The sequence below is a fragment of the Macrotis lagotis genome, chromosome 4 (genome assembly GCF_037893015.1).
Source record: "Macrotis lagotis isolate mMagLag1 chromosome 4, bilby.v1.9.chrom.fasta, whole genome shotgun sequence".
Lineage (NCBI taxonomy): Eukaryota > Metazoa > Chordata > Mammalia > Peramelemorphia > Peramelidae > Macrotis > Macrotis lagotis.
The window spans coordinates 275,394,106-275,421,307 of record NC_133661.1 but is presented as its reverse complement, the minus strand read 5'-3'; the positions used below and the strand labels follow the sequence as shown (position 1 = coordinate 275,421,307).

At 36.2% G+C, this 27,202-nt stretch overlaps 1 protein-coding gene across 2 annotated transcripts in view; it reads left to right on the top strand.

The window, feature by feature from the left end:
* Window positions 1-580: 580 nt before the first annotated feature.
* Window positions 581-27,202, top strand: part of CCDC196 (coiled-coil domain containing 196) — a 31,871-nt gene continuing 5,249 nt past the window's right edge. Inside the window, exons 1-8 of one of the 2 annotated variants that reach the window (XM_074236099.1) lie at window positions 581-758; window positions 865-1,017; window positions 2,660-2,762; window positions 3,384-3,434; window positions 8,426-8,503; window positions 9,600-9,659; window positions 10,600-10,739; window positions 20,092-20,138. In XM_074236099.1, the coding sequence (XP_074092200.1) occupies window positions 706-758; window positions 865-1,017; window positions 2,660-2,762; window positions 3,384-3,434; window positions 8,426-8,503; window positions 9,600-9,659; window positions 10,600-10,739; window positions 20,092-20,138 (685 nt within the window). In that variant the 5' untranslated portion in view covers window positions 581-705. Of the gene's footprint in view, window positions 759-864; window positions 1,018-1,678; window positions 1,767-2,659; window positions 2,763-3,383; window positions 3,435-8,425; window positions 8,504-9,599; window positions 9,660-10,599; window positions 10,740-20,091; window positions 20,139-27,202 lie in introns of those variants that run through there. The other variant, XM_074236100.1, reaches the window with a different exon arrangement.

Here is a 27,202-nt window from a genome sequence, read left to right as displayed (position 1 = left end):
GGAGGAAGGGAAGGAAGGAAAGAAATGGGAATAGAGGTAGGGAGGGAGGGAAGGAGTGAGGGAGAGAGGAAGAAGGAAAGGTAGGAGGAAGAAAGGGAATAAAAGGAAAGAATAAAGGGGGGAGGAAGAAAGCAAGGGAAGAAGGAAGCAAAGAGAAAGAAAGGAGGGAGGGAGAAAGGAGACAAGGAAGGACCAAAGAAAGAGAGGACAGAAGAAAGGGAGAAAGGAAGGGAAGAGGGAAAAAAAAGGGAGAGAGGGAACTACTTTCAACAGCAATAAAAACAGGATTGGAGTCAAATGTTTTATTTTAAAATAAAAATAGTCCATAATCAGAGATGTCTGAAGACACTATAAGGACTGGTAGGTAAAGGACATAGGATAGATATATTTGGGTATATAGAGGACCCTAAGATATCTGTTTAAGGAAAGGACTGATCAAATGTATGTTAAGGAAAGGACTGATCAAATGTATGTGGGGCATCTCCAGAGAACAAGCTGTTACTAATTCTAAAGCTCCAACAGAATTGTTGACACTGTTGTCTTCAGTGCATTGTGACCTCAAGCTATATAACTAACAAGTTCAGATAGCAAGAGGCAAAGAGCAGCACCATTAAATAGAAGATGTATTAACTAGCAGAGAAAAAAGGAAGAAATTTTGAAAAATCCCTTTTTGTTTCCAGGGTTGAATGTAATCACACCTTTAAGATGATGACTAATAGCAAAAATTCTTCTGCAGCTTTCCTAAATTCTAGAATAAGGTGAATCTTTGGTGGGAGTTGTTAGATAAAATGGGGGGAGAGGAGAGAAGAAATTATATCTTTTAACAAGTAAAATACCAATATTATTGGTATCTTCCTTCTGCAGACGTTTTAGACCACAGGATCCTTACCTAAGAGAATTAAATGAGGACCTGAAATTTAGAAAACATGAGCTGGTGGCGATACTGAAACCCCTGGAAGAGAAGAATGGCACCTTACTCCAGAGCTTATTGACTAATTTAGAGGAAAAACAAAAAAGGTAAAAACTATCTGAGGGTCACAGAAGCAGAAAGGCTGGAGAATCTTTGAAATCACAGGGTGGAATTTGCTTTCTTTTTTTTTTTTTAAACGTTTTTGGCAAGGCAAATGGAGTTAAGTGGCTTGCCCAAGGCCACACAGCTAGGTAATTATTAAGTGTCTGAGACCAGATTTGAACCCAGGTACTCCTGACTCCAAGGCTGGTGCTTTATCCACTATGCCACCTAGCCGCCCCTTGCTTTCTTTTTAAAGAGGAAGTGTTGACAACAAAATTGATCCACACAAAAATGACCTGGGCATGGAGAAAGGCGTTGGAGCTTCTTCCAATCTGATCAGAAAGCTATCAATGGATCCAGTTCTCTGGTATAAAGGGTACAAAAGGATTCCTTAGCACTTTGGCATAACATTATGAAAAAGAAATTGGGGTGAGGGGCACATATCTGTATTTCTGTCCTTATGATAACCAGAGATATTCTAAGTGATCTAAGCAGGTATTCTCAGTTTGAAGACTTTCAAAAGAAAGAATGAACTAAGTGGGGAAGTTCTTACAGTGTAAGCTCTTTACAGAAACGTATTTCTTTCATCCATGTCTGACCCTTTATGACCCTGTATGGGGTTTTCTTGGCAAAGGTATTGGAATAGTTTGCCATTTCCTTTTCCAGGATTAAAACAGAATTTAAGTGAACTACCCAGTTTCACACAACTAGTGAATATCTAAGAATATCTCTGATCTTCCTGATTCCAGGCATGGTGAGTCACCTAGCATCCCTTTCTAAGGGTATAAATATTTTCACTTTAAGGCAAGCATTAGTTACAGACCAAGAATAGAGTTGATATGTCTATCAGAAGGTTGCCACTTCTGCATAGTGGGACAGTTTTATTTATCTTACCTACTGAGGAAAAATCTGAGAGATATCATAGTTTTGTGGATAGAGGACCAACAAAGAAGACTCAGAAAGACTGGTCCTGGAGAAAGAAAAAAGGGAAAGGAAAGGAAAAGGAAAAGGGAAAGGTAAAGGACAGGAAAGGAAAAAGGGAGGAAGGAAGAAGGGAGGAAGGGAAAGGAAAGGAGGCAAAAGGAAGGGAGAGAAGGAAGGAAGGAAGGAAGGAAGGAAGGAAGGAAGGAAGGAAGGAAGGAAGGAAGGAAGGAGGGAAGGAAGGAAGGAGGGAGGGAAGGAAGGAAGGATTCAATTTTTAATCTCATGAATTTTATTTTATGCTCTTAGAAACTTATTCTAAGAAAGAGTCCATGGGCTTTACCAAACTGCTAAATGGATCCATGATATACACAAAATGATTAGAAACTGTTACTCGAAAGCTAAAAGTTACAAATTATCAAACTGCATTTGTGGTAGGAATTTCCAAACAGGTATTCATTACACTGATGAAATCATAGATCTAATCAAGAAGAACAAACAGACTCAAGGGGAATAAAAGGTAGGAACTTCCTGGGAAAGAATATTAACTAGAAGAGAAATTTAATTAATTATGGAGAACTGAATTTTCAGATGTATTGCAAAGTTCATCTAATAGTCCAGCTTTGATACCACTCCTTTTGTAGGGAAATTCTCAGGACTCAGTAGCTAAGTTTTCTCTTTTGTGAAAAGAATGCTTTTACTTGATGCCTTCTCCCAACCTTATAGTCTGCAGATCATGAGGCAGATCTTGGCAGAGAAGGGGTGTGATTCTGATGATACCTTAGTCCTGGAGATGATCAAGGAAGCAGAAGATCTAAAACGTAACCTGGTAAGAGGTTTTGGGTTGAAAAATAATATTCTGGGTTTCTCAGGGTTCATGGTGAGCCACATGAGAAAGATATAGATATAAGGAGTGAAAGTGCTGGGAGGAACAAATGAAGGGGTATCAAGAATTCAACTTCCTTAATTTTCTTTGTCATTTCCTATTTGCCCTTCATATCTCAGCATAAGTGGGAAATTTCTGTAGAAAAACATAGTTCATTATCAGAAACCCTTAAGGAATTGAAAAAATCTGCAATATAAAGGATTTTTGTTTTTAAAAAAATTATAAAGGAAATGTGTGATTTAAAGTGATATGAAAATGATCACTCCACCTCATCCCCAACAGAAGACAGAGAAAGCTGAAAGGCATTTAAGATTTTTAAAAATTATTTGTCATTAACATTACCCTTTAAAAAAATTCCTAGTTTAGTAGTTAAATTTTTTTTCTTTAAAATTATAAAATTCATCTCCTGCTTTTCTGGAATATTTGATAGAACACCACCTTCCTTTATTAGATAATCTCCAAACTATATCCTTCCTTCGCTTACCCCTCCTTTCCCTTCAGTGCCCCTTCCCATCTCATTTCTGGTATATGTAACAGTAGGAAAAAACTCATCTTTCTCAACAGGAAAAAAAAAATAAGTTGCTTCGAAGAGAAATGGAAATGCAGCGGAACCAGGTAAGAAAGAGTAAAAAATTCTAAGACTTCCTGAAATCATGGTAAACTACCCCTATCATGGTCATTGAAGAAATTATTTTCACTCCTGAGATATCTGACACAATAAATTTAGATTTTAGTTAATATCTAGTGTTCAAATAATGGATCAATAAGCATTAGCAGCTAGGTAGCAAAATGGATAGAGCAGGGAGGAAATCCTGAGTTCAAATATGGTCTTAGACACTTACTAGCTGTTTGATCCCAGACAAGTCATTTAATCTCTCTATCAGTTTCCTCAAATATAAAATAAGGTATAATAGTATCTACCTCATAGAGGTAGAGTTACTATCTTATATGAATAATATAATGTAAAGTACTTCATGGGACCTAGCATCATTATTATTAAGCATGGTTGCTTAATAATACTTGTTTCTTTCTTTATTCAGCCCCATCCCTATGGCAGCATTGGAGGTGCAAAAAGGAACACTAATGTCCCTAGAGAAAGGAAGTTTGCATGACCAAAAATTATATGTGCCTTTGTGTGATTTTGACTTTTTAATACTTTTCAATCTATTTTTCCTCAAACAAAATTGGAAACTATTAAGACCAGGTCACAGATATGACAGAACTAAGCTCTATTAATTGAGGTTTTTCCCCTGTAAATCTTTTTTTTTCCAATTACATGCAAAAAGATAGTTTTCAACATTAATTCTTTTTTGCAAGCTTTTGAGTTCCATATTTTTCTACCATTCTCTCTTCTCTTCCCTTCCCCTTCTCCATGGCAGTGAACATATAGGTTGTACACATACAATCATGTTTAACATATTTCCATATTAGGCATGTTATTTAAAAAAAATTAGAACCAAGGGGAGAAAAGATCATGAGAGAGAGAGAAACAACATAAAAGAAGTTTTAAAAAGTAAACAAGGTATGGTTTGGTCTACATTCAGACTCCATAGTTTTTTCATCTGCTTGTGGGTGGCATTTTCCATAACAAGTATCTTAAGATTATCTTTTATCACTGAACTGCTGAGAGGAACTACATCTATCTTAGTAGATCATCTCACAATGTTACTATTAATGGGTACATTGTTCTGGTTCTGCTCACTTCACACTCAACATGAGTTCATGCAAGTCTTTCCAGGCTTTTCCAAAGTCCATCCACTCATTATTTCTTACAGAAACATTAGCTGTGAGAATTGTTTCCCAGTTCTCTGCATTCTTTCTAATACTGGTTGCATTAGTTTCATTTGTGCAAAAACTTTATCTTTCCTCAATCCTATCTTGTATTTGTACTTTTCTTTCTCCTTTCCCCTTATCTGTCTTCACAAATGGTTTTTTTTGACTGCTCCCTTGCATCACCCTGTCCTTTCACCTGTTTCCCCCTACTTCCCTGTAGAGTGGGATAAATTTCTAAACCAAATTGGGAATGTAGATCATTTTCTTTTTGAACCAGATCTATTGAGAGTAAGATTTACTTAGGATTTGCACTTTTCCTACTTTCCCTTTGTGATTATAAAAGTTCTTTGTACATCTTCATGTGGTGTTATCTTCTAATGCCTATACCTTCTCCCAGTATATTTTTTTCATATCTTAATTGTTTTATAACTGTCTTGCATCTGTACTCTTTATAAAAGTGAACTCCTTTCAACTGTTCTGAGAGAAGTACAGTTCTCAAGAAGCATAAACATCATAAGCAATTTATACCTGCACACTCTGAATGTTCTCCCTTCAATTATTCCATTAGAAATACACACACCCTTTGTCTAATTATGTTCCTTTCAACTGTCCTAAGAGAAATATAATTCTCAGAAGTTATAGGTATCTTCTCATTTAGTCTTACTGACTAACATTTTTTTCCATAGTCTTATTAACTAACTTTTTTTCTTTTCATTTGCCTTTTTTTTTTTTAAGATTTTTGCAAGGCAAATGGGGTTAAATGGCTTGCCCAGGGCCACACAACTAGGTAATTATTAAGTGTCTGAGGCCAGATTTGAACTCAGGTACTCCTGACTCCAGGGTGGGTGCTCTATCCATTGAGCCACCTAGCCACCCCTTCATTTACCTTTTAATGCATCTCTTGAGTCTTGTATTTAAAAATCAAATTTTCTATTCAGTTCTGGTCTTTTTATCAGGTAAATTTTAAAATCCCCTATTTTGTTGAAAATCCATCTTTTCCCCTTAAAGAATATGCTGAATTTTGCAGGGTAACTGATTCTTGGTTGTATTCCAACTTCTTTGCCCTTCAGAATATCATATTCTAGGTCCTCCAATCCTTTAAGGTTGAAGTTGATAAGTTCTGCACAATCCTGACTGTGGTTGCCCAGTATTTAACTTGCTTCTTTTTGGCAGTTCTAAGTATTTTCTCCTTCAGCTGAGAACTCTGAAATGTGACTATAACATTCCATGGAATTTTTATTTTGGAATCTTTCTGGGGTGATAGATGAATTCTTTCAAGAACTATTTTATCTTACTGTTCTAGGATACCAGGGCAGTTTTCCATGATAATTTCCTGAAAGGTATTGTCTAGGTTCTTTTTCCTCATTGTGATTTGCATGTAAACTAATAATTCATAAATTATCTCTCCTGTATCTATTTTACAGTTTGGTCATTAATTCCTAAAAAAAAGTACTTTACATTTTCTTCCATCTTTTAGCCTTCTAATTTTGTTTGATGGAATATTGATATCTCATAGTCATTAGTTTTCATTTGTTCAATTCTGAGTTTTAGAGTTTTATTTTTTCAGTTAGCTTTTGTGTTTCCTTTTCTAGTTAGTTAATTTTACTTTTAGATGAGTTCTTTTCCTTTTCCAGTTGGTCATTTTTACTTGTAAAGGAGACAATTTCTTTTTTACATTTGACCAATGTTATTTTTAAAGATATTCTTTTCTTCAATTAATTTTTCATAATTCTCCTGCATGGCTCTCATTTCTTTTCTCCATTTTTTCTTCCTCTCTTCTTTGGTTTTTGAGAGGAATTATTTTCTTTTTGAATTTGTCCAATTGTATTTTCCAAGGATTTGTTTTCTTGTTGTAAGATGTTAATTTTCTCTTGCAAAGTAAGTGTTGATTTTTTTTTTCTTGACCTTCTTTTCCCAGTTTTTCCAATTGATTTTTAAACTCCTTCCTGATTTCTTCTAGGAAGTCTTTCTGGACTGGAGACCAATTCATATTCCCCTCAGAAGTTCTAGCTCTCTCTGAGTTAGGATCTGTCTTCAAAATAGTTTTCAATGGACCCCCCTTTCTGATGGCCTTTCTTTATTTTCCTAGGATCTTGTTTTGGGGAGGGGCTGGTTCAAAGACCTTTGGTTTTGAAAGCCCTAGAGGCTTTGCTGACTGGGTTTAGTAACTCTAAGTGGGCCAGCCAGTAGGGGGTGCTGGTTGCTTTCTCTGGAGTGTCTGTGACTGATTTGATGCCCTCTCCCTAGGCCTGGAAGGGGAGGGGCACAGCTGGATACTGTTATCCTTGGACAATGTGGGCTGGGCCCTAGGGTAAAAATGTTAATCTCCCTATTCAGCTGAAAGAGCTCTGCTGCCCACACCTGAGCCTTGGGGGGTGGAAGGGCTGTTACTGTGTTCCCCTGGGAACAGGGCTCCACTGAAAGTATGGAGGTCAGGGTACAAGCCAAGCCAATCAACATCCAGCCGCACTCTGCAACTCTCTGTGCTGGACCTTGTTCTCCAGCCCCACTGGGACTCCCCAGACCTCTACTCCCACAGGAAAAGTCTCCAAGTCTCCACAGCTGAGGCTGGTCCTTTGGCTTCACCCACAACTGCCCCTGGGCTGACTCTCTGCTCTTCTCCCAGTTCACCCATGGTCCCCTGAGAAAGATCTTGTTGGCAGATGTTCTCCTAGCTTCTTTTTTGGATTTTGTCAATCAAATTTCTGTTAAGACGTTTCTTTCATATTATTTCTGAGGGGAAACCAGGAGACCTTTGCACAGTGTCTGGCTTCTCTCCACCCTCTTGGCCAGAAGTACTCTTCTTTGGTTTTTAAAATCCTTTTCGAGCTCTTCTAAGAAGTCTGATTAGATTTGAGACCAACTCAAATACCCCTTTGAGGCTTCACATGCCTGCATTTTGTCACTTCTATCTTCTTCTGATATCCTTCTCAGAATAGTAGTTTTTTATGACTTGCATTTTTGGGGGTTTTTTGCTCATTTTGATAGTTGAACTCTGCTTCTGGGGCAAAGTGGCTATAGTCCCAAACTTTTTGTATTGGGCTGGTGGTGGTCTGGTCCCTGGTTTACCACTTGCTTATGATGTTTTAATTGCTTGTGATTTGTACCCTGTGTTAAGGTAGCTCAACCAAATTTGGCCTGGTCCACCAACTTTCCTAGGGCTCAAACTTTGTCTTCTGAGCTGGAAGTTAAGACTGTCACTGCTGGGCTGCTGCACCACTAGCTTGCTGAATTCAAAACTGAGTTGCACTGTGGTTAAGAGGCTCCCTTGGCTTTCTAGCTCTCCCGCCTACACTGAGCTATACTCCCTTTTACTCTTGTGAGACAGATCTTTATTGAAGTTCCTCCAAGATATCCTGAGTTGAGAACTTGTTTCACTTTGTTTTTGTAGGTGCTGTCACTTTAGAGTCTGTTTAGAGACTTCATTTAAAGTTGCTTCAGCAGAACTCCAAGAGTTTTCAAGCTTTGGCACCACCATCTTGGCTCCCAGGTCCATTAATTGTTAATTGAATTTGTCTCCTGAGGTCCTTAGAGGGAAAGTTCTCAGAGATGTGAGGACATTTCCTCTAATGGACCTTAGTTCAGTCAGAATTTTCCAATGATTTCAAAAGGAGAAACTGGTTGATATTCCCTAGCCTTTGATAATTGCATTTCCACATTTCTTCCTAGGAAAAAATGGAGGAAGAAACATTTGCATTCTCAGTTCTCCTTGAGAGTGATGCTGGACAGAAAGTGTCTTCCAGTAAAAAAAAAAAAACCCAGAAACCCTAAACCCATCTTTTCACATGCCCAAATTATCAATGTAAAGTAGTTTCTTTTTTAAATTCCATCAGCAAGCAACTGAAGATGAATTTCGTATGCAACAGAAAGCAATGCTACTCAGAGGCAAGGCAGAAATGCAGAAGTTAAAGGCAAGTGTACTATATGCTTCTCAGAATTCTCAAACCTTTTAATACATGAATAGAACCATGAAACTGAGAGACAGGATCACCGTGGGTAAACAGATTGGAAATGTCTGGCTATCTTGTTGGTTCTCAGATTTATTTTCTTTCCTATGCCTATGTAAAGACAGTACCTATGCCAGTGACTGCACCCCTTTCTTGGGTTCTCCTCTCCCTTTAGCTCTGTTCTTTCATTCTAAACTCCCTAAAATCCTCACCACCTAGGAGGAACTGAAGGGACATAGATGCAGAGAAAGTAAAGGAGGTAAGAAAAGTAGTGAGATATTTCTTATTGTTAGTCGCTTAGCTGTCCTTCATTCTTGAAAAAGACCATGACATCAAAGAGGTGATGCCATGATAAGCATGTGAATTGAATTTGAATGAGGGGGTGCTGGACTAAGTCACCAGCCTCACCTGTCTCCTCCAGAGCAATTTGGATCCAGTGGCCAGATATGAATCAGGATTGGAGATGGCCCTGGATGTAAGGTAATCAAGATTAAGTGACTTGCCCAAGGTCACACAGCTAGTCAATGTCAAATACCTGAGATGGGATTCAAATTCTGGTTTTCCTGACTCCAAGGTCAGTGCTCTATTCACTGCACCACCTAGCTCCCAAACTGATGTGAATTTTCCCTGCAGATCTTATTTCTTCTTGTATATTGCATTTCAGTGACTCTATAAGCTTCTGGGATGTTTGATTTAGGGTGAAGTGCTAGTGGTGTTAGGATCTGTCCCAATCATTAGGATTCTACAATGTGTTGGTGGACAGTGGTGTGTGGCTGATTTATTGAAAGGTTGGTAGAGGCAACGTTAATGTATCACGTGATTAGAATCTGCTTATAAACTTCTGCTTCAAAAAAAATCAAATTTCATTCATTTAATTTTTTCATTTGAAATTATTCAACTACATTATCATCAATTAAAAAAAAACAACATTCATAGATCAATTGGAAGAGCATGGTGCCAGAGCACTGGCACTGGATTTTGTGGGAATTTTATAGCTTAAGGAGAAGACTGATCTTTAATTTCAATTGATTTTTCACCAAGAAACTCTTTCTTTCACCAGGAGAGACTTCAGAGGGATAACCAACCAGTCATTCCTGAAGAAGAAGTTGATGATATTCAGGTACCAACTCTCCTAACATTTAACATGGGGTACAAATTTAAATCATCGGGGTTTCTTCAAATTATTTGCTAATAAAAATCACATTCAACAAAACCAAAACCAGTTTTGACTAGGAGCAATAGTTCTTAACCCCTAAATTTAATTTGAAAAGTAGCAAAAATTGCCTGCTATACAAAAGGGGAAAGGGATCTCCAAAGGGGATTCTAGAGTCCAGATTGGCCCCATATAAAATAAAAAGTAGACTAAACTTGCCTTTAAAGAATTCTCTCCTGATGATTCCCAAATCCAATATCCTTATCCCCAATTGCCATCTGAAGAAACCTTACCAAGGATGTTTTCTTTTTCTCATAGCCTTCTCATTCCATGAACAGATTGATATAGAAAGAACACTGGATTTGACATCAAAAGACATGAATTCAAATCCTTGCTGTACCCCTATTTAGTTGCGTGATAATAGGACCTGACACTTAAATTCATAGTTCTTTAAATTTCTTCATCTGTAAATTGATGGAGTTACCTCTGAGTTTCCTTTTACCTTTAAATGTATGATGCTATGATCCTTTCTCCTAGACCCTAGCACTACTTAGGTAGCCTGGTAAGTGGTAATGGATTCATCAATAAAATAATATCTACTGATCATGCTACTAATGATAAAAATAATAATAAAGAGATAAGTTTTTCCTTATGGGAGATTAAGAAATTTAATGATAGAATTTTAGATTGAGAATTAATTTCTGGCTTCACTGTGCAGTCATTGAATAATTTTGAACAAATCACATCTTCTCTCTGGTTCATTCCTTCTGCCTGAATTAGGAATAAATAATAGCCCACCTCTCTGAAGCAGTGCAGGGATTAAGAGGAGTTTATTGGAAATCCTTGAGTAGAAGGCAGTGAATAGAGAAGTAACTAAATAGTGAAATAATTATTGTTTTCCCAAAAGGAACTTCATAGGAGAGTGATTGAGGAGAAGATTGACATTCTGACGAAACCCAAAAAGGCAAATGATATGCAATTATTTTACAATTTAAAGCAGAAATTGGAATCACCTACACTTAGCTCCAAATTTCTTATCGACCCAAGGTAGGTAGAGAGTAGGGTAAGTGTGTTTCTGAGGAAGAACTTGGTAATTTAGAGTTTTGTAAGACAGATTGAGGAATCTTAATTTAGGAAGCATAGAGCTGTTGCCTCTGGGGTCCAAAATTAAGGTAGCTGATTTTATGTTTTATATTTCATATTTTACATCATACTTTAAAGTTTGTGATATTTATATACATTATCTCATTTGATCCTCACCATAATCCTATGAGATATGAGTGCTATTGTTATCCCTATTTTACATATGAAGAAACTGGGGATCAGAGAAGGTAAGTGATTTGACCCTAGGGTCACACAGCAGTTGAAGTTTATCCCAAACTCAGGCTTTCCTGAATACAAATCCCACTCTATTCCTCTATAATATTATGGTCTTCAGTGAGGAGATCTAAGTAGAAGCTAGATGACCACCAGAGTTGTTGAATTCCTGGGTCTTTATTAGACTTTGCTATTCACTCACAGAATCCCAAAGGAAATGTACAGATATGAAAGTGATATGTGTTTGCTCCACTAGCCTAAATATTCCTCCTGGGTAAGAGTTTACCTTCTAAGAGTGAAGGAATGACTGAAAGGGGGTATCTGAAAGAAAAAAAAAGATTCTTAAACCTACAATTATCTATGAGGGAGTACTATAAAAAGGAATCGGGCATTAAGATCTGATATACAAGTATAAACAATGTGGATTCCTTCTTTCTTTTCCTTATTCTTTCATCTTGAACTTTAAACTCTCCCTCAGTGTCCAGCCCACTATTCTCCATACATTAAAGGTATTCAATAAATGTTTGTGGAAATGGAAATCTTGGGTTATTGAATGATATTAGTATGGCTAATTAATTTTTACAATCAATTTATAAGCCCATCATAAAAGAGAAAACAAGGTACCAAAGAAAAAGCATTATCACCAAAATCAAATGACTGGTAAAACTGCTGATATTTATAGAAGAACCTGGATTAGAGCTATCAGTAAAAATCCATATAGTGTTAAGATAACCAAGAGCATTTACAGATTACATAGTTATTATTCTCCCTGAATTCTGGCAGTTGCCAAAGTCTACAAACTGTTTTTATATAGTCCTGCTAAGGTTAATGTCTCATGGACAGGTTTGAAGCATATGTATTGTTGTTAAGGGAATAATATTGCTTTAATTGCAGGAAATATGATTGAGTATATAAATAATCTGTTGGAGAACATGAATGGATATTTCCAGCAGGTTACTAAAATATACTTTTATATAATCAGAGAATAATTGGAACAGGATGGAACCTTAAAGATGATCCAGTTCCCTTCTCCCAACTCACCCCTACCATTTTCATACATGAGAAAAACTAAGGCCCAGATAGATGAAATGAACCCAAGGTCATAAAAGCTAATGATTGGGCAGAGAGTTAGGGTTAGCACTCATTTCCTCCAATTCTTAGTTCTTTCTTTACACCAGTACCTCAAATGGGGTCATGAAAAGTTAGAAATGACTGAAAAGCAACAGAACAGATTTTCTTCATGTAAAATGAATGGCAGGAAGATGTTCTTTGAAGTCTCTTCTTGTTCAGTCATTTTATTATTCTAAATCAGAAATGCTTTTAAATATAGACAATTCCTGTTTGCTTAAATATAACTGAAAGATAAGCTAAGACCCGAAAACTCATCATAAATATTCAACTCAACTCGCAAAGTATTTATTAAGCACCTACTTTACATAAGGCACTATGCTAAATTGGGCAACATAATGACAAAAACAAAACAGTTTTTGCCCTCAAAGAGTATACATTCTAATGTATCCAACATGTACACAGCTTAAATGCAAAGGGTATGCAAAGTAATTGTGGTGAAGTATACTAAAAATTGGGGGAATCATAAAGGATCTTATGCAGAAGATAGTGTGAAGAGAAAGGGGCATGGTAAGAGTCAGTTTGACTAAACATAAGGTGAATGAGGGGAGCATTTAATATGTAAGAGGAACTACTATGGAAATCATCTGGAAACTAAGCCTGAGCTAGGGCCTTAAATGTAAGTTAAAAGGTTTGTAGTTTATCCTGCAGGCAATGAATTAAACTTCTTGAAGAAGAACATATCAAATCTATGCTTTAGTGATACCAATTTGAATCCTGCATCGAGGATGGATGGGAAAGGGGAGAGATTGGAAGTAGATTATAATATTAATTCAGATCAAGGTTTTAAAAGCTTGAAATGGGATGACTGCTTGGTAAATGGAGAGAAGGAATGGATGCAAAAGATGTGGTGACAGAGTTGACAAGACTTGGCAAATGATTAGAGAATAGAAGTTAAGAAAGGTGAAAGAGTTGAGATTGACTTTGAGCATGGCAACCTTGATGACTGGAAAAATGTTTCTTCCAGAGAAAAAGGAAGGTAGGAAAATAAGGGTGGATATAGGGAGGAAAGTAATGAGTTCCATTTGATACATGTTGAGTCAGAATTATTTAGGGCAGTAAAAGTTGCAATTTATAGTAATAATAAAGGCTCAAATTTGTCTCAGACATAGTGATATCATTTTGGTCTTCTTCAATAACAAAGGTCAAGAATCAACTAATGGCTCAAAAAAATAAGACAGTGGTTTTTAACTTGAGGTTTCAATTTTTTTTTTAATTAATAATTGCAATTCAATGTAATTGGTTTTCTTCTTTATTTTTTTATTTGTATTTTATTTTTTCCAATTAGATGCAAAGGTAGTTTTTAACATTCATCTTTTTGCAAGCTTTTGAGGCCCACATTTTTCTACCACCCTTCCTTTTCTCTCCCCCTCCCCAGGCAGCAAGCAATCTGATATAGGTTGTACATGTACAAGTGTGTTTAACATATTTCATATTAGTCACGTGTGAAAAAAAATTAGAAGGTGGGGAAACCATGAGAAAGAAAGAAAAAACAAAAGAAATTTTTAAAAGTGAACAAGTATGGTTTGATCTGCATTCAGACTATAATTTTTTCTCTGTGGATGGCATTTTCCATAACAGGATCTCTCTTAGGTTTGTCCTTGATCACTAAATTGCCAAGACAACATAATAGTTGATCATTTCACAATGTTGCCATTAATGTGTACAATGCTATCCTGGTTCTGCCCTCTTCACTAAGCCTCAGTTTATGCAAGTCTTGCTAGGCTTTTCTAAAGATCAGCCATGGGGGGCAGCTAGGTGGCACGGTGGATAGAACACTAGTGCTGGAGTCAGGAGGATCTGAGTTCAAATCCAGCCTCAGACACTTAGCTGTGTGATCTTGGGCAAGTTACTTAACCCCACTGCCTTCCAAAACAAACAAAAAAAAGAAGGCGCTCATAATTTCTTCCAGAACAATAGTACTCCATAACATTCATATGCCATAACTTGTCCAGCTATTCCCCAAATGATGGGCATCCTTTCAATTTCCAATTCTTTGTCACTACACTATAAATATTTTTGTACATGTTGGTCTTTTCCCCATTTTTACAATCTCTTTGGGATGTAGACCTAGTAGTGGTATTGCTGAAGTAAAGGATATGCACAGTTTTTTTATCCTTTGGGAAAAGTTGCAAATTTCTCTCCAGAATGGTTGGATCTGTTCACAACTCTACCAATAGTGAATTAGTGTCCTGATTTTCCCACATCCTCTCCAACATTATCATTTTAGCCAATCTGATAGGTGTGAGGTGGTACCTCAGACTTGTTCTAATTTGCATTTATCTAATAAATAAGGAATTAGAGCATGCCCTAATACAAGATCAATTTTTGTGAGTCATATACCACAGAGAAGAAAGTATATTTCCTTTAATCTCCATTTAATTTTCTTCAGAGTTCTATCATATCTAACTTTTCTAAAATTCTATTTACCTTCTTAACTTCCTTTTTATTTATTAATATTGTTTATTAATTTTGAGAGAAGAAAGGAAGGTCCCCCACTAATATGGTTTTACTGTTTATGCCTTCCTGTAACTCACTTAGCTTCCCTCCAAGAATCTGAATACTATACCGACTGGTGTGTGTGTGTGTGTGTGTGTGTGTGTGCGCTTAATATTGATATTACTTCATGGCTGTCAGGAAGATGTAATTTCCTTCTTTATCCCTTTTTTGTATTGTATTTTATGCATTTTAAAAACATTATTTTGAGGTATCCACAGACTTCAAACTATACAATAAATAGTAAAGGTTAAAACCCTATGGTCTTTTTTCAGAAAAAGAAATAACTACTATGCAATATGAACCAAGTTGGAAATAAATTATTCTAATACAGAAAACCATGTCAAATTACAAAGTGAATTAATAGGTTGATTTAAACAGGATTCAGTAACTTAACTTAGAACTTCAGATATAGTTATCTAGGAGGAAGACCACCAAAATATAACAATTGTAAAATGTCTAATTAGTAGTTTTGTACATTTCATTTTGTACATTTCTAGGTATTATCTGATTAAATAGCCATATTAGATTTCCTTTCTGGTGTTGGTAATACCTTGCTGCTAACCCAATCTTCCTATTTCTTTTGTTGTTGAAAATTATTCTGGTAGATACTAATTTTACTATCAGCTTTCACAAACACTTTAGGATCTTTCTATACAAGGAAATTCAAGATCCTAGGTGAAGATAGTCAGTGGCCTCTGCCACAAATCTACTTAGCTTAGTCCACATTACACTTTGGGGAGCTGAGGTAGGATTGTCATTAGAACAAATCAGAGGAAAATCATTCTTTTCTAACCTTCACTGGAATTCCATATTGTCACCCTGAAACAGGAATCAACAAAAATGCCATCTAGAAACTATTTTCTCTTTAAAAGGAGTCTGAATTCTCAACTTTTCCACTTCATCAGTCAATCAAGGGACTCTATCATTCGAGTTATACATGGTCAGAAGTTAACACCTAGAATTCTGGTATGGTGACTATGTATATTCCAGGGAAAAGGAGATGAAGAGGTCCATTACATATAAAAAAGAACTATTCCAACTACAATCTCATTTCCACCCAAGTTTGGAAAAGTTCCCTGAAGGTCAGTCTTGTAAATGTTAGGTGTTGCACAAATGGAATGAGATAAAACTTGGGCATGACTGAGAGATCATTGAGCCAAATACACTGCATAATTATGTAGGGGGATAGAAATTTTTGAGATATGTTGAAGAGAAAAGTGTAAAAATTTCAGAAAGGCAAAAACAAACTATTTTAATGGTAAATGTGAATCTTCCTGGAATAATAAACATTTCTAGCAGCTGACTTGTTCTTTGGCTTCCAGCACTCACAACTCTAGAACCTGCTAAGAATGAACTCTTTGAAGAAGAAAGGGCAGTTTGGCCCCACAGCTCCTGGCCAAAATTTCCTCATTGCCACAACTTTCTGCTGTGTTGTCATAATCTTAAGTACTGGTTGGATGCAGCATGGTAGTATTACATATCTGTAACTTTGTTGGCAAAATAAAGCTGCATCAATGGTGTCTTAAAAAGTTCAAACTTTGTTACTAATACCACTAATTTTCACATTATTCCTGCTTTGGGAGAAAGCAAGAAGTATCACCTCCTTTTTCACAGAAGGAAATATTTTGGTGGAAGGAGAATTAATTTTCCCAAGTCTAGTAACAGCATCAGTACCTAACTTTTTATTGGGCAAAATGTAAAATCCAGTATAAAAGATTGCCAAGTATTAGTCTTTTGCTTTAGCTGCCTTAGTTCCCATTCCTCATATCATATCCATCAGTTAATCTTATTTTTTTTTTTGTTTTGGAAGTTAGCACAGTGCCTGGCACAAAATATATAGCTACCACATGAGCTTTAAGTCATACCTGTTTTAACAGCTAGGTGAAGGAAAATGAACAGTTTCCCTGACTTTCCTAGAATCTTACTGGCATACTCATCAGACCTAGTCTGAAAGAGGTGAGAATTGGGGAGTAAATAAAGCTGACCCATGCTGCTCAGCTTTTGATTCTCAAATGTGTGCTAATTTTTCATGTAGGATCGACCTTCTTGACCCTGCCCTTCTTGTCCAATTGGTTGGGCTGCTATTTCGTTTCTCTATACTAAAATCTTTTTTAAAAAAGTCTTAGAAATTTAAGTTCAAACACATCATCAATGGGTGAACTCTGAGACAGCATATATTTGAGTATTTCCATGACAGCGGAACAAACACTACAGGTACAACTGAGCTAAGGAAGTCACACAGAAAGTATCAAGGGAAGGGGGAAAAGGAGTTAGGAACAAAGGATCAGATTACATTTAGTTATATGAAATGATGTGGATGATGAGATAGCAAAAAAAGCTGAGAAAAGGAACAAGAAGATAAAGAGGAGAGAGCATAGGAAAAGGATATCCAAGAATGCTAAATGCAGAAAAAAAGATCAAGATAATAAGGACTGAGGAAAGAGTTGGCAATTGAGATCAAAGATAACTTTGGAGAGAGCAGTTTCAGTTCAGTGATGAGGTCAGAAGCCAAACTGCAAAGAGTTGAAAAGTGAGGGACATATAGGTGGAGGCAATAGGTGGAGTTGACTTTTTTAAAGCAAAAAAAAATGTGGAAGTTGCTTTTTCTAGAAATTTAGCTGTGGAAGGCAAGAGATATATGGAATGGTTTGTCAAAATCAAGGAGAGCTGTTGATTACCCTTTCTGTGACTCTACTTAGGGCCAGTCATGCCTTGCACATTCATATCATTTAAAGGAATCAGAGGGAAAAGGGAAGAATTAGGAGAGTGAAATATTCTCAAGAATTTCCAGTGAAGCCTCTTCTTGAAGAGACCTTAGAGGTCACATACTCCAACCTATACCCAAAAAGGAATATCCAGCTGAGAATAAATAGTACAAATCCTTCCAGCATTTAAAGGCCTTCCCAGTCTGACACCATGATTTTTCTTCATTACTTTGCTTCATCTACCACAGTCCAAACTGGCCAGAGTGTTGTTCTTTTCACATGCCACTCCATTGTCCATGCCCATGCCCGTTCAGAGATTGTTCTTCATACCTGCAACACCCTACTTTCCTCTGACTCATAGACTCTCTAGTGTCCTTCAAAACTCAGCACAGGAGCCACCTGTCATGTGCTTTGTCCTATGGAACTCCCAGGTTCTAGAAGCATCTCTGCACAAATTGTCTTGTCTTTGTGTGTGTGTGTGTGTGTGTGTGTGTGTGTGTGTGTGTGTGTGAGAGAGAGAGAATATGATTATATACACATATCGATGTATATGTGTTTATAATTAAATGTACCCTTATAAGTATATGTGTGTATACATATATGTGTTTATGTTCCCTCCCCCAGTAGAATACAAGCTCAATGATGTGAGGAATGGGTTCATTTTTGTCTTTGAAGACCTAGAATCTAGCATAGTGCCTGGAATTTAGTAGATAATTAATGAATCCTTGTTTGTTTCCTTGTTAAAAATTCTGTGACAATTAACTCTGAGATTTCTGGAAAATACAACAACTTATTGAATGAAAATTAAGATACTCACATGAATTCTAATATAAAAGATGATCCTAAAGGTATATATCTTCATATGATAAATAGTAGCAATGGGACATAATCCTTGGAGTAAAGAGGATCTGTATGAGGAAGCTATAGGATGCATTGAAAGTAGAGTGTTGGGCATGGAGGCATAAAGATCCAAATTCAAATCCAGATGTGACTTTGGACAAGTCAGTTAACTTTTCATTTCCTCATCTGGAAAATTGGGATAATAAAATAATTAACTTCCCAGGGTTGTTATGAAATATTTGTAGTTGTGAAGTACTTTGTAAACCTTAAAATGCCATGCAAATGACAGTTGTTACTACTACTACTACTACTACTACTGCTGCTGCTGCTGCTACTGCTGCTGCTGCTACTGCTACTGCTACTACTATGACTATTACTGCTACTATGACTACTACTACTACTACTACTACTACTACTACTACTACTACTACTACTGGGGCTAATGGTAGTACTAGCAGTATTAACTACTATTACCTACTACTACTTTTTAATATATTTTAGAAAGGTTTTATTTATTTTGAGTTTTTTTCCCCAATTTTGCTTTCCTCCCCCCCTACCCCACACAGAAGGCAGTTTGTTAGTCTTTACATCATTTCCATAGTATGCATTGATCTAAGTTGAATGTGATGAGAGAGAAATCATACCCTTAAGGAAGCAACATATAGTATGAGATATAGCAGAATTACATAAGACTTTTTTTTAAATTAAAGGTACACAGAAAGTCTTTGGTCTTTGTTCAAACTCCACAATTCTTTCTCAGGATACAGATGGCATTATCCATCACAGATATCTGAAAATTGTGCCTGATTGTTGCCCTGTTGATATGAGCAAGTCTATTAAAGTTGATCATCACTCCATGTTGCTTTTAGGGTATACAATGTTCTTCTGGTTCTACTCATCAGCATCACTTCATGCAAATCCTTCCAGGCTTCCCTGAATTCCCATCCCTCCTGGTTTCTAATAGAACAATAGTGTTCTATCACATACATATACCACAGTGTGTTAAGCCATTCCCCAACTGATGGACATTCCCTCAGTTTCCATTTCTTTTCCACCACAAACAGAGCTGCTATGAACATTTTTGTACAGGTGATGTTTTTATCCTTTTTCAATAATCTCTTCAGGGTATAGACCCAGTAGTGGTATTGCTGAATCAAAGGGTATGCACATTTTTGTTGTTACTCTACAGAAAGGTTGGATGAGTTCACAGCTCCACCAACAATGTATTAGTGTCCCAGCTTTCCCCCATCCCTTCCAACACTGACCATTATCCTTTCTAGTCATATTGACCAGTCTGAGAGGTGTGAGGTGGTACCTCAGAAATGCTTTAATTTGCATTTCTCTAATAATTAGTTATTTAGAGCAATTTTCATATGACTATGGATTGCTTTGATTTCATCATCTGTAAATTGCCTTTGCATATCCTTTGACCATTTGTCAATTGGGGAATAGCTTGTCTTTTTTAAAAAAAATTTGACTCAGTTCTTTGTATATTTTACAGATGAGTACTTTGTCAGAAACACTAGTTGTAAAAATTGTTGCCCAATTTACTACATTTCTTTTGATCTTGGTTACAGTGGTTTTGTCTGTGCAAAAGTTTTTTAATTTAATGTAATCAAAATTATCTAGTTTATTTTTAATCATATTCTCCATTTCTTCCTTGGTCATAAATTGCTTCCCTATTACCTACTCCTACTTCTACTACTTCCATCACCTCACAATGCCCCAGAAAACACGATAAGATGGAGTTGCAGAATAGACACTGATCTGCAATGGTAGATAGGTGGAAAGAATTCCCTACCACTTAACTCCTGATATCTGTGAAATCATAGGTTCATTTTTTTAAAAAAAAAAATATAAAGAACAGTAGTTTTCCCCAAGGAAACTCACTTCTTCATGTTTCATAATAGGTATTCCGGTCTCTCCAGCGCTGAACTGAAGTTATCTTGTGAATGTGGTAAGAACAACTTTCATTTGCAATGTTATTTAAAAAAAATAATTTTTAGGACCTATTTTGATAATGGTTTGGGTTTTTGTAATAGACTCTTTGAACAGATCCTGATCCCATCAATATGATGACTGCCTCGTCAAACCCATATACCTCTTCCTGCCCTGTTTGATTCTTGACCTTAGCTGACCAACATTTTAAAGTCTTTCCTCTTTGACACTGTAAACATTTTTGCACTACAAAGGAAGCACCAGGGTACTGGATGGGATTATAGCAACATTTTTATGTGTCACAGGGCTTTTAAGGAGCAGAAACTCGAATGGAAAATTCAAGTACTAAGGGATGTCTGGATAATGGTGTAGCAGGTGAGGCTCTTTTTTCTGGGTCTGCACCAGGCTGAAGTTTTGCCAAGTTAAATTTATACTTTGCCTTGGACTTTAAAATAGGGACTAGCATTTTGTATTAATTAAAAATCCCTAAGATAAATCCAATCCTTCTCCTTTCCTGCCTATTATCTTCAGAAAGCCATTTTCTGTCAGTTTAAATAGTCACTTTTTTATTATTGATAAATTTTTGTTTTGGCACAGTTTGGCACAGAACTAAAGTTCACAATTAATTCACCAAATACAGTTCCTGAAAAAAATTTTACTAAAAAACATCATAAAAGAATGTTTGCCACCAAGCAATATAACTCTATACTTAAGTGATTTATTTTCAGTTAAAAATAAAGTTGTTAGTTTAATTTATTAGTGTCAGAAACTATAATCATTTTAGTAACCTTTAAATTTGAAATCAAAGTTAAACCAGTTTAGGTGTAATTAATGGCCTAAATTCTTTCACAAAAAGGACATTTTCCTCTTAGGAAAAACTCAGCCTCCAAAAATAAGAATAAAAAGGTGAGAAATCCAAGAAGCAGAAGGAAAAAGTATGAAGAAGGTTAAGATAATGTCCCTGAAATAAAAAAAAATAGTGAGGAAAATAAAGTGCATCCAAGCATCCTGGGTTTCAGTTTGAAATTACACAACAAAAGTTGCTAAACTGTTTAAACCATGTGGCCAGTATTCTCATCACCTCATTAATCTCACAATTCCAAGAAAAATCTAAAAAAAGTTACAATACTTATTAAAATATTAATGGTAGCATTTTTCTCGTATGGCACAATCAAATGGAAACAAAACTGATTGGGGAAGGCTTGAAAAAAATCATATGATTTATCATTGCTGCAATAATGTATCATTATGCAATAAAAATAAATATATGGAATTTATAAATATATGAAGATCTGTATAAATTCAAGAAAGTGAAATATGCAGGACAAGAAAACAATAAGTACAATGATTACAACCATGAAAATTTTACTGAGAGGAAGTTTAGTTACTTAAAACCAATGAGGATCCTGGAAAAGAGATAATAACTCCTCCCCCATGGTAGAGAAGTTTGGTGGTGTGATGGTGGAGACTATTACAACAGAATGTTGTTTACATTGGCAGATCAAGTTTGTGGTAACTGGTGTTTTTGCTTAATTTACTTTTATTGACCACAGAGCCAAGGTTTAGTTTGGGGTGGGGGGTGAGATGAGTGGGAAATAACTTAGAAAGAAACAAAAGATATCAATAAAACCCTTCAAAAAAGAAAAGAAGCAAGTAAGGAGAAAAATTGAATGGACCAGAATTCTGTAGGCTGGGTCTTCTAACTCTCAAGTCAGAGTAATTAGGCATTAGTGCCCATATATTTGAACATAGCTTCTCTCACTCCAAATTTTAATTGTATTCATTAAAAGACAAAAAGATGAAAATTGTTAAGAAGTACTGATGACTAGAGTTTTAATCTATGGAAAGTACATAATTCTTTTCCCTAATTCTAATTGAATGAAATCACTCATTTCTTCTTCCTTTTCTACTCTTTTCAGAAAAGGATAATTTGGAACCTAGCACTTTGAATTCAGTAGGAGTTTGTTGTATATTTTGGTGGTAAAGCAACAGGTTTGGCCATGCCAGAAAAAAAAGACCTTCCTTCTCCTTTAAACAGACAAATCATTGAATATTAAGAGAGGAAGGGGGTCTCAATTAAGTCCATTTTTTACTCTAGAGAAAAACTGAAGCTCAGATATAGGAAATGCTTTGGCAAAGGCCACATAGCTTGTTAGTGAAAGAACTAGGACAAGAAACCCAGTTCTCCTGACTGACAGTATAAGAGCTCTTTCATTACACCACAAGTTAACTCACATCTTAAAATGGTCTTCAAAAGTACATACTAGGGCATTTTTATACTTTGTCCATTTCCCCCAAGTTGAAGGAATTGTTAGACTTCATGGAATTTGAGTTCTGGAAAGACCAAACCCCTCATTTATAAATAAGGGAATTAAGAGATCTTAGAGAGGTTAAATAATTCAAGATCAGAAATCTGGTGAATTGACAGAACTATTCAACTGGATGGAGCAAGGAAGACAAAACACAGGTTCTGATTCTGAGTTGGCCACAATTATGTATGATTTTAAACAAATCATTTAATTTCGGTGCCTCAAGCATAATATTTTAAAAAAGAAACATCTAAATTCTCTTTTCCTAGAAAAAATGGCATTTGAATACTTCAATCATGGATTAGTGAAAGTTTAGACTCATCCAGAACTCTTATCAACCTTTTTTTCCTGTTAATCAAAATATGAATTTAGAGGTTCATACTTTTAAAGATGAAAATGGACCTTAGAGGCCCAAGTACAAACCCTTCAAATTACTTTCCCATCTGAATCTAGGTCTTTCCGACTCTGGGTCTAGTACTCTATCCACTATACTATCTTGGTTTGTTGCTATTTTAGAAGATTTGGCTCTATTTCTTAGCTGAAAAGATTAGTTTATTTGCTTGGGGAAGCTAGGTGGGGCAGTGGATAGAGCACTGGCCTCTTAGAGTTTGGAGGAGGGGAATTCAAATCTGGATTCAAACACTTGACACTTACTAGCTATGTGACCTTGGGCAAGTCACTTAACCCTGATTGCCTAGCATCTAGGACCATTTCTAGTCATCTTGACTCATATCTGACCAATAGATCCACATGGTTCTAGAGGGGAAAGTGAGGCTGGTGACTTATTTAGTACAGTAGCCCCCTCACTCAAGTCTAAATCACATGCTTCTAATGGTATCACCTCCCAGATGTCATGATCTTCTTTGAAAACCAGAGACCGACATAATCATCATCTTCATCAGTTTATTGGGCAATTGTCTCTGACTGGGCAAATAGCTCTGACTTTCCCCAAATATTTCTATCTCCCATGCCTTGCTAATCTTGTTTGTTAGTTAAAGAGATTTATAATTAACTTAGAAGTCGAGGAAAAGCTTAGCTTGGCATCCAAGTTTTTCTGCTATTCCACACGCTGTTTTAAGCTTTCTTATGATATAAATAAAATATAATGCTTTATCTTTTTCCTTAATGTTATACATTTCATTTTAATTTATACTCGAGTCCTGCCCTGATGCCTCACTATGATGTGGATGTGACCCTGATATTTTTAAGGCTAGAGGTGTCTAAGTTTTACCAAACTGAAAAGATTTTATTATGACCCTGGTGATGAGTCATCATTCATGCCTGTTAATGAGCAACCAAACTGGAAAAGGATTTTTACTGGGTTGGCCACAGTAGCTCTGAATACTACTGGCTACAAATAACTGTGATTGAATCAATAGATGGACTTTACTATGTGGCAGCTAGGTGATGCAGTGAATAGAGGGTCAGGAATGGAATCAGGAAAAAGCAACTCTTGAGTTCAAATCCAGTCTTAGACACTTATTAGCTATAGGACTTGTTTAAAATCATACATAATTGTGACCAATTCAGAATCATTACCTGTGCTTTGTCTTCCTTGCTTCAAGTGACTTGGGCAAGTCTGCCTGTTTGCCTCTCTTTAAACATCTGTAAAATGAACTGGAGAAGAAAATAGCAAATCAGGCCAGGATCTTTATCAAGAAAATCCCAACTGAAGTTTTCCAAGGTCTAAGTTTAAAATCTGTCCCTGTTTTTTCATGTGTTAGTATTTTATATTAGGAAATAGGAGAACAAGTCTGTTGTGGGAAAGGGGGTTCTCTGTAAAGGAGGCAGGAAACAGCTCATTGTTAAGTATTAAATGTAACATGGTAAAGTGAGATTTTTCAAAACAACAAAAAAATGCCCCATCTTCTCTGCTTTGTAACATTTTAAAGTTTTAGCTTGAACCTTCATTTATAAAATAGAACACACACACATATACACAAACATATAAACTATGACTTAGTCAAATATTTGACAAGGCAGAACTAGGGTGCGGGAGTTGTTTGATGAGATGAGGTATTCAGGGTGTCATTGTCTGTTTTTGTCCATTATTTTTATGAGAAGGGACTATGTTTAATGTGAAATTTGGCTTTAAGCTGATGCCTAAATTTAGAGGTGGAAGGAAACTTAAAGGTGATGTCATTCAATATCCATCTTTTTTACATTTGAGGAGACACTGAGAGATTGACTGGCCTCATAGAAGTCATTTACAAGGCAGTAATTAGCAGAACCTAGATCTAAACTAAGCCTCTCTTGATTCTGAATCTTTCCAGTATTCATATTAATGGGTAAGGCAAAATTCTCACAGATATTCTATGACCAATTTATCATCAATATCATAATAGTCCAAGAACGATAATGCTTCTGTTTTTGTTTTTAGGTTGCTTTTTATCCTCTTATAATTCATTCAACTTTAATCTAAGTGATATTAGGTCATAGCACTGCTAATGATAATTTGGGTATCATTATTTATTCAAGGGGAGGAAACTTGCTTTTTTTTTGTCAGCTTGATTTGTTTTTTTTTGATTCCACCAAATTAAGCCTATCAAAACAAGGCTAGTAAATTAGGTCACTGTCTTATCTGTAATGCAATCCACCTCCCTACCTCCAGCTCTTCACTTGGATCACCCTAGAGGACTGTAGTTCTGGACACCTTTACCAGGAAGGCCTCTACTCTCTTTTATACTCGTGTCTGATCTTCCTTTCCACTTCCAGTTCTGATGGTGTAAACAACATAGTGAGAGGCATTGAGCAATTGAAAATAAGGTGAGCTTTCTGTTCTGGATAGTCATCTTTATATATAAAGTCATTATTGGTGCTTCTCAGCCATTTATCTCTGATAGCAGATATAAATTGATCATAGCATACCTTACCTATTAAAATGAAAACTGAAAAGATTTTCAGTCAGAGGGGCTGAGTTTAGATCTAGGCTCTGCTAATTACTATCTAGTAAATGATGTACACTGGGCTAGTCAATGTCTCAGAGTATCTCAATTGTAAAAGGCAGGAATGGGATGACATGATCTTTACGGTTTTGTCCACCTGTAAATTTAGGATTCCATAAGGGTTTCACAAGTGCTGATGCAGTTTTCAGAGGCAGAGCTAGACCCAGATTCCCAAGATGTTACTGAGATGGAAATATCAGTAGTATAGGAACTGAAAGTACTATCATCATAGGTCAGCAGATGTTAAAATACTAACAGCCCTCAACTGCAATCAGGCCATGATCTTTATCAAGAAAATCCCAACTGATGTTTTCCAAGGTCTAAGTCTGAAATTTGTCACTGTTTTTTCATGTATTAGTATTTTATATTAGGAAACAGGAGATCATGTCTGTTCTGGGAAAGGAGGTTTACTTAAAAGAGTTTTTTTGTATGTTAGGTAATTCTTTGAAAAAATATGGTTGACTTTAACAATGGAGAGGAGATTAAAAACAGTAACAAATACATAAAAAGGTTTAATAGAGACCCTAATGCTAGAGGTCACCATTCCAAGGTTTCATTTAGACACCCAAGTGGGAATGAGATTAATGAGTGTAGGCACAAGACATAAGACACATAGCCAAGAATGCTGCCAGTAGTCTCTGACAGAGACCTAATATCAGAGCAAGAACTCCAAGAAAACTCAATTCGCTGACAAATTACAAACAGACAAAACTCGAAAGAATTATTCCATATGATTGTTCCTATATAAACAGAATTTTTATTTAGTTTACTGGGCCTTAAAGGGAAGTTGGGCTGACTCAGATTACAAAACAATGATAATGGAAGATTTCACCATTTTTCAGTGGAAATTAAGATACTATCCTTAATTGCAATTGGGTTATGTTTCAAGAATTTCTTTGCTGAGTAAGTGAAATTCACCCACAGAAACAATATTATATATGTTAGTTTTCAGGCCAGTTCCCATCTTTATAATCCATAATGTCCCAAGAATAGTTCTACAGAACATATTCATTATGTCTAACTACTTTTTTGATGGCGGAATGCAGAATGTTAATTTTTTCCTAAATGATGTGCAATGGAAATGACAATTTCCCTTGATAAAACTTGTCTGTGAAGGTCTGTGGCAGGTGGATGTATAAAGGGTATAAAAAAAGTTGCTAAGGATAGGGATCTGGGTGATCAAAGATAAGGAACTAACAGTGTCAAGATCACTTCCTCCTGATATGGTTATTCTACCTTACATTTTTTTCCTTCCAATTAAAAAAAAATTCAATACATTTATTAAGCACGTATTACTGCAGGCAAGTCACTGTGGTTGTTACATGTGATATACCATGGCAATGGCACAGTCCCTGCCCTCAAGGAACTTACATTCCACTGGGGAAAACATTAACTTTTATAAACAAATGCAAAGTATACATGAATATACACAAGTATACACAAGATAACTTCAAGGAGCAGGGAGTGCAACTGGGTGGGGGAGACCTTATATTGGAGGTGGCAAAGTGGAGGTGAGAAGAGTTTCTATTTCAGATGTGGGGGCCACTTTTGTAAAGACAAGAAGTTGCAGTGGAATATTCCATAAAGGAAACACAACTAGCAGGCCAGTTAGGAACAATGAATAATGTGTGAGTGGCTTGAATATTTTGTGTGACTGCAACTGTGCTCTTGATTTATAGTTCAGGACTCAAAACCTGCCATTCTGACCAAGATGCAGATCTTCAACTAGCATAGTCATCACATTCATTTATTAAATGTGCATTGTGTGCTAGTGTAAGTGCATTTATTACATTTGTATATTGTACTAAGCCCTGGGAATATAAAAAGTT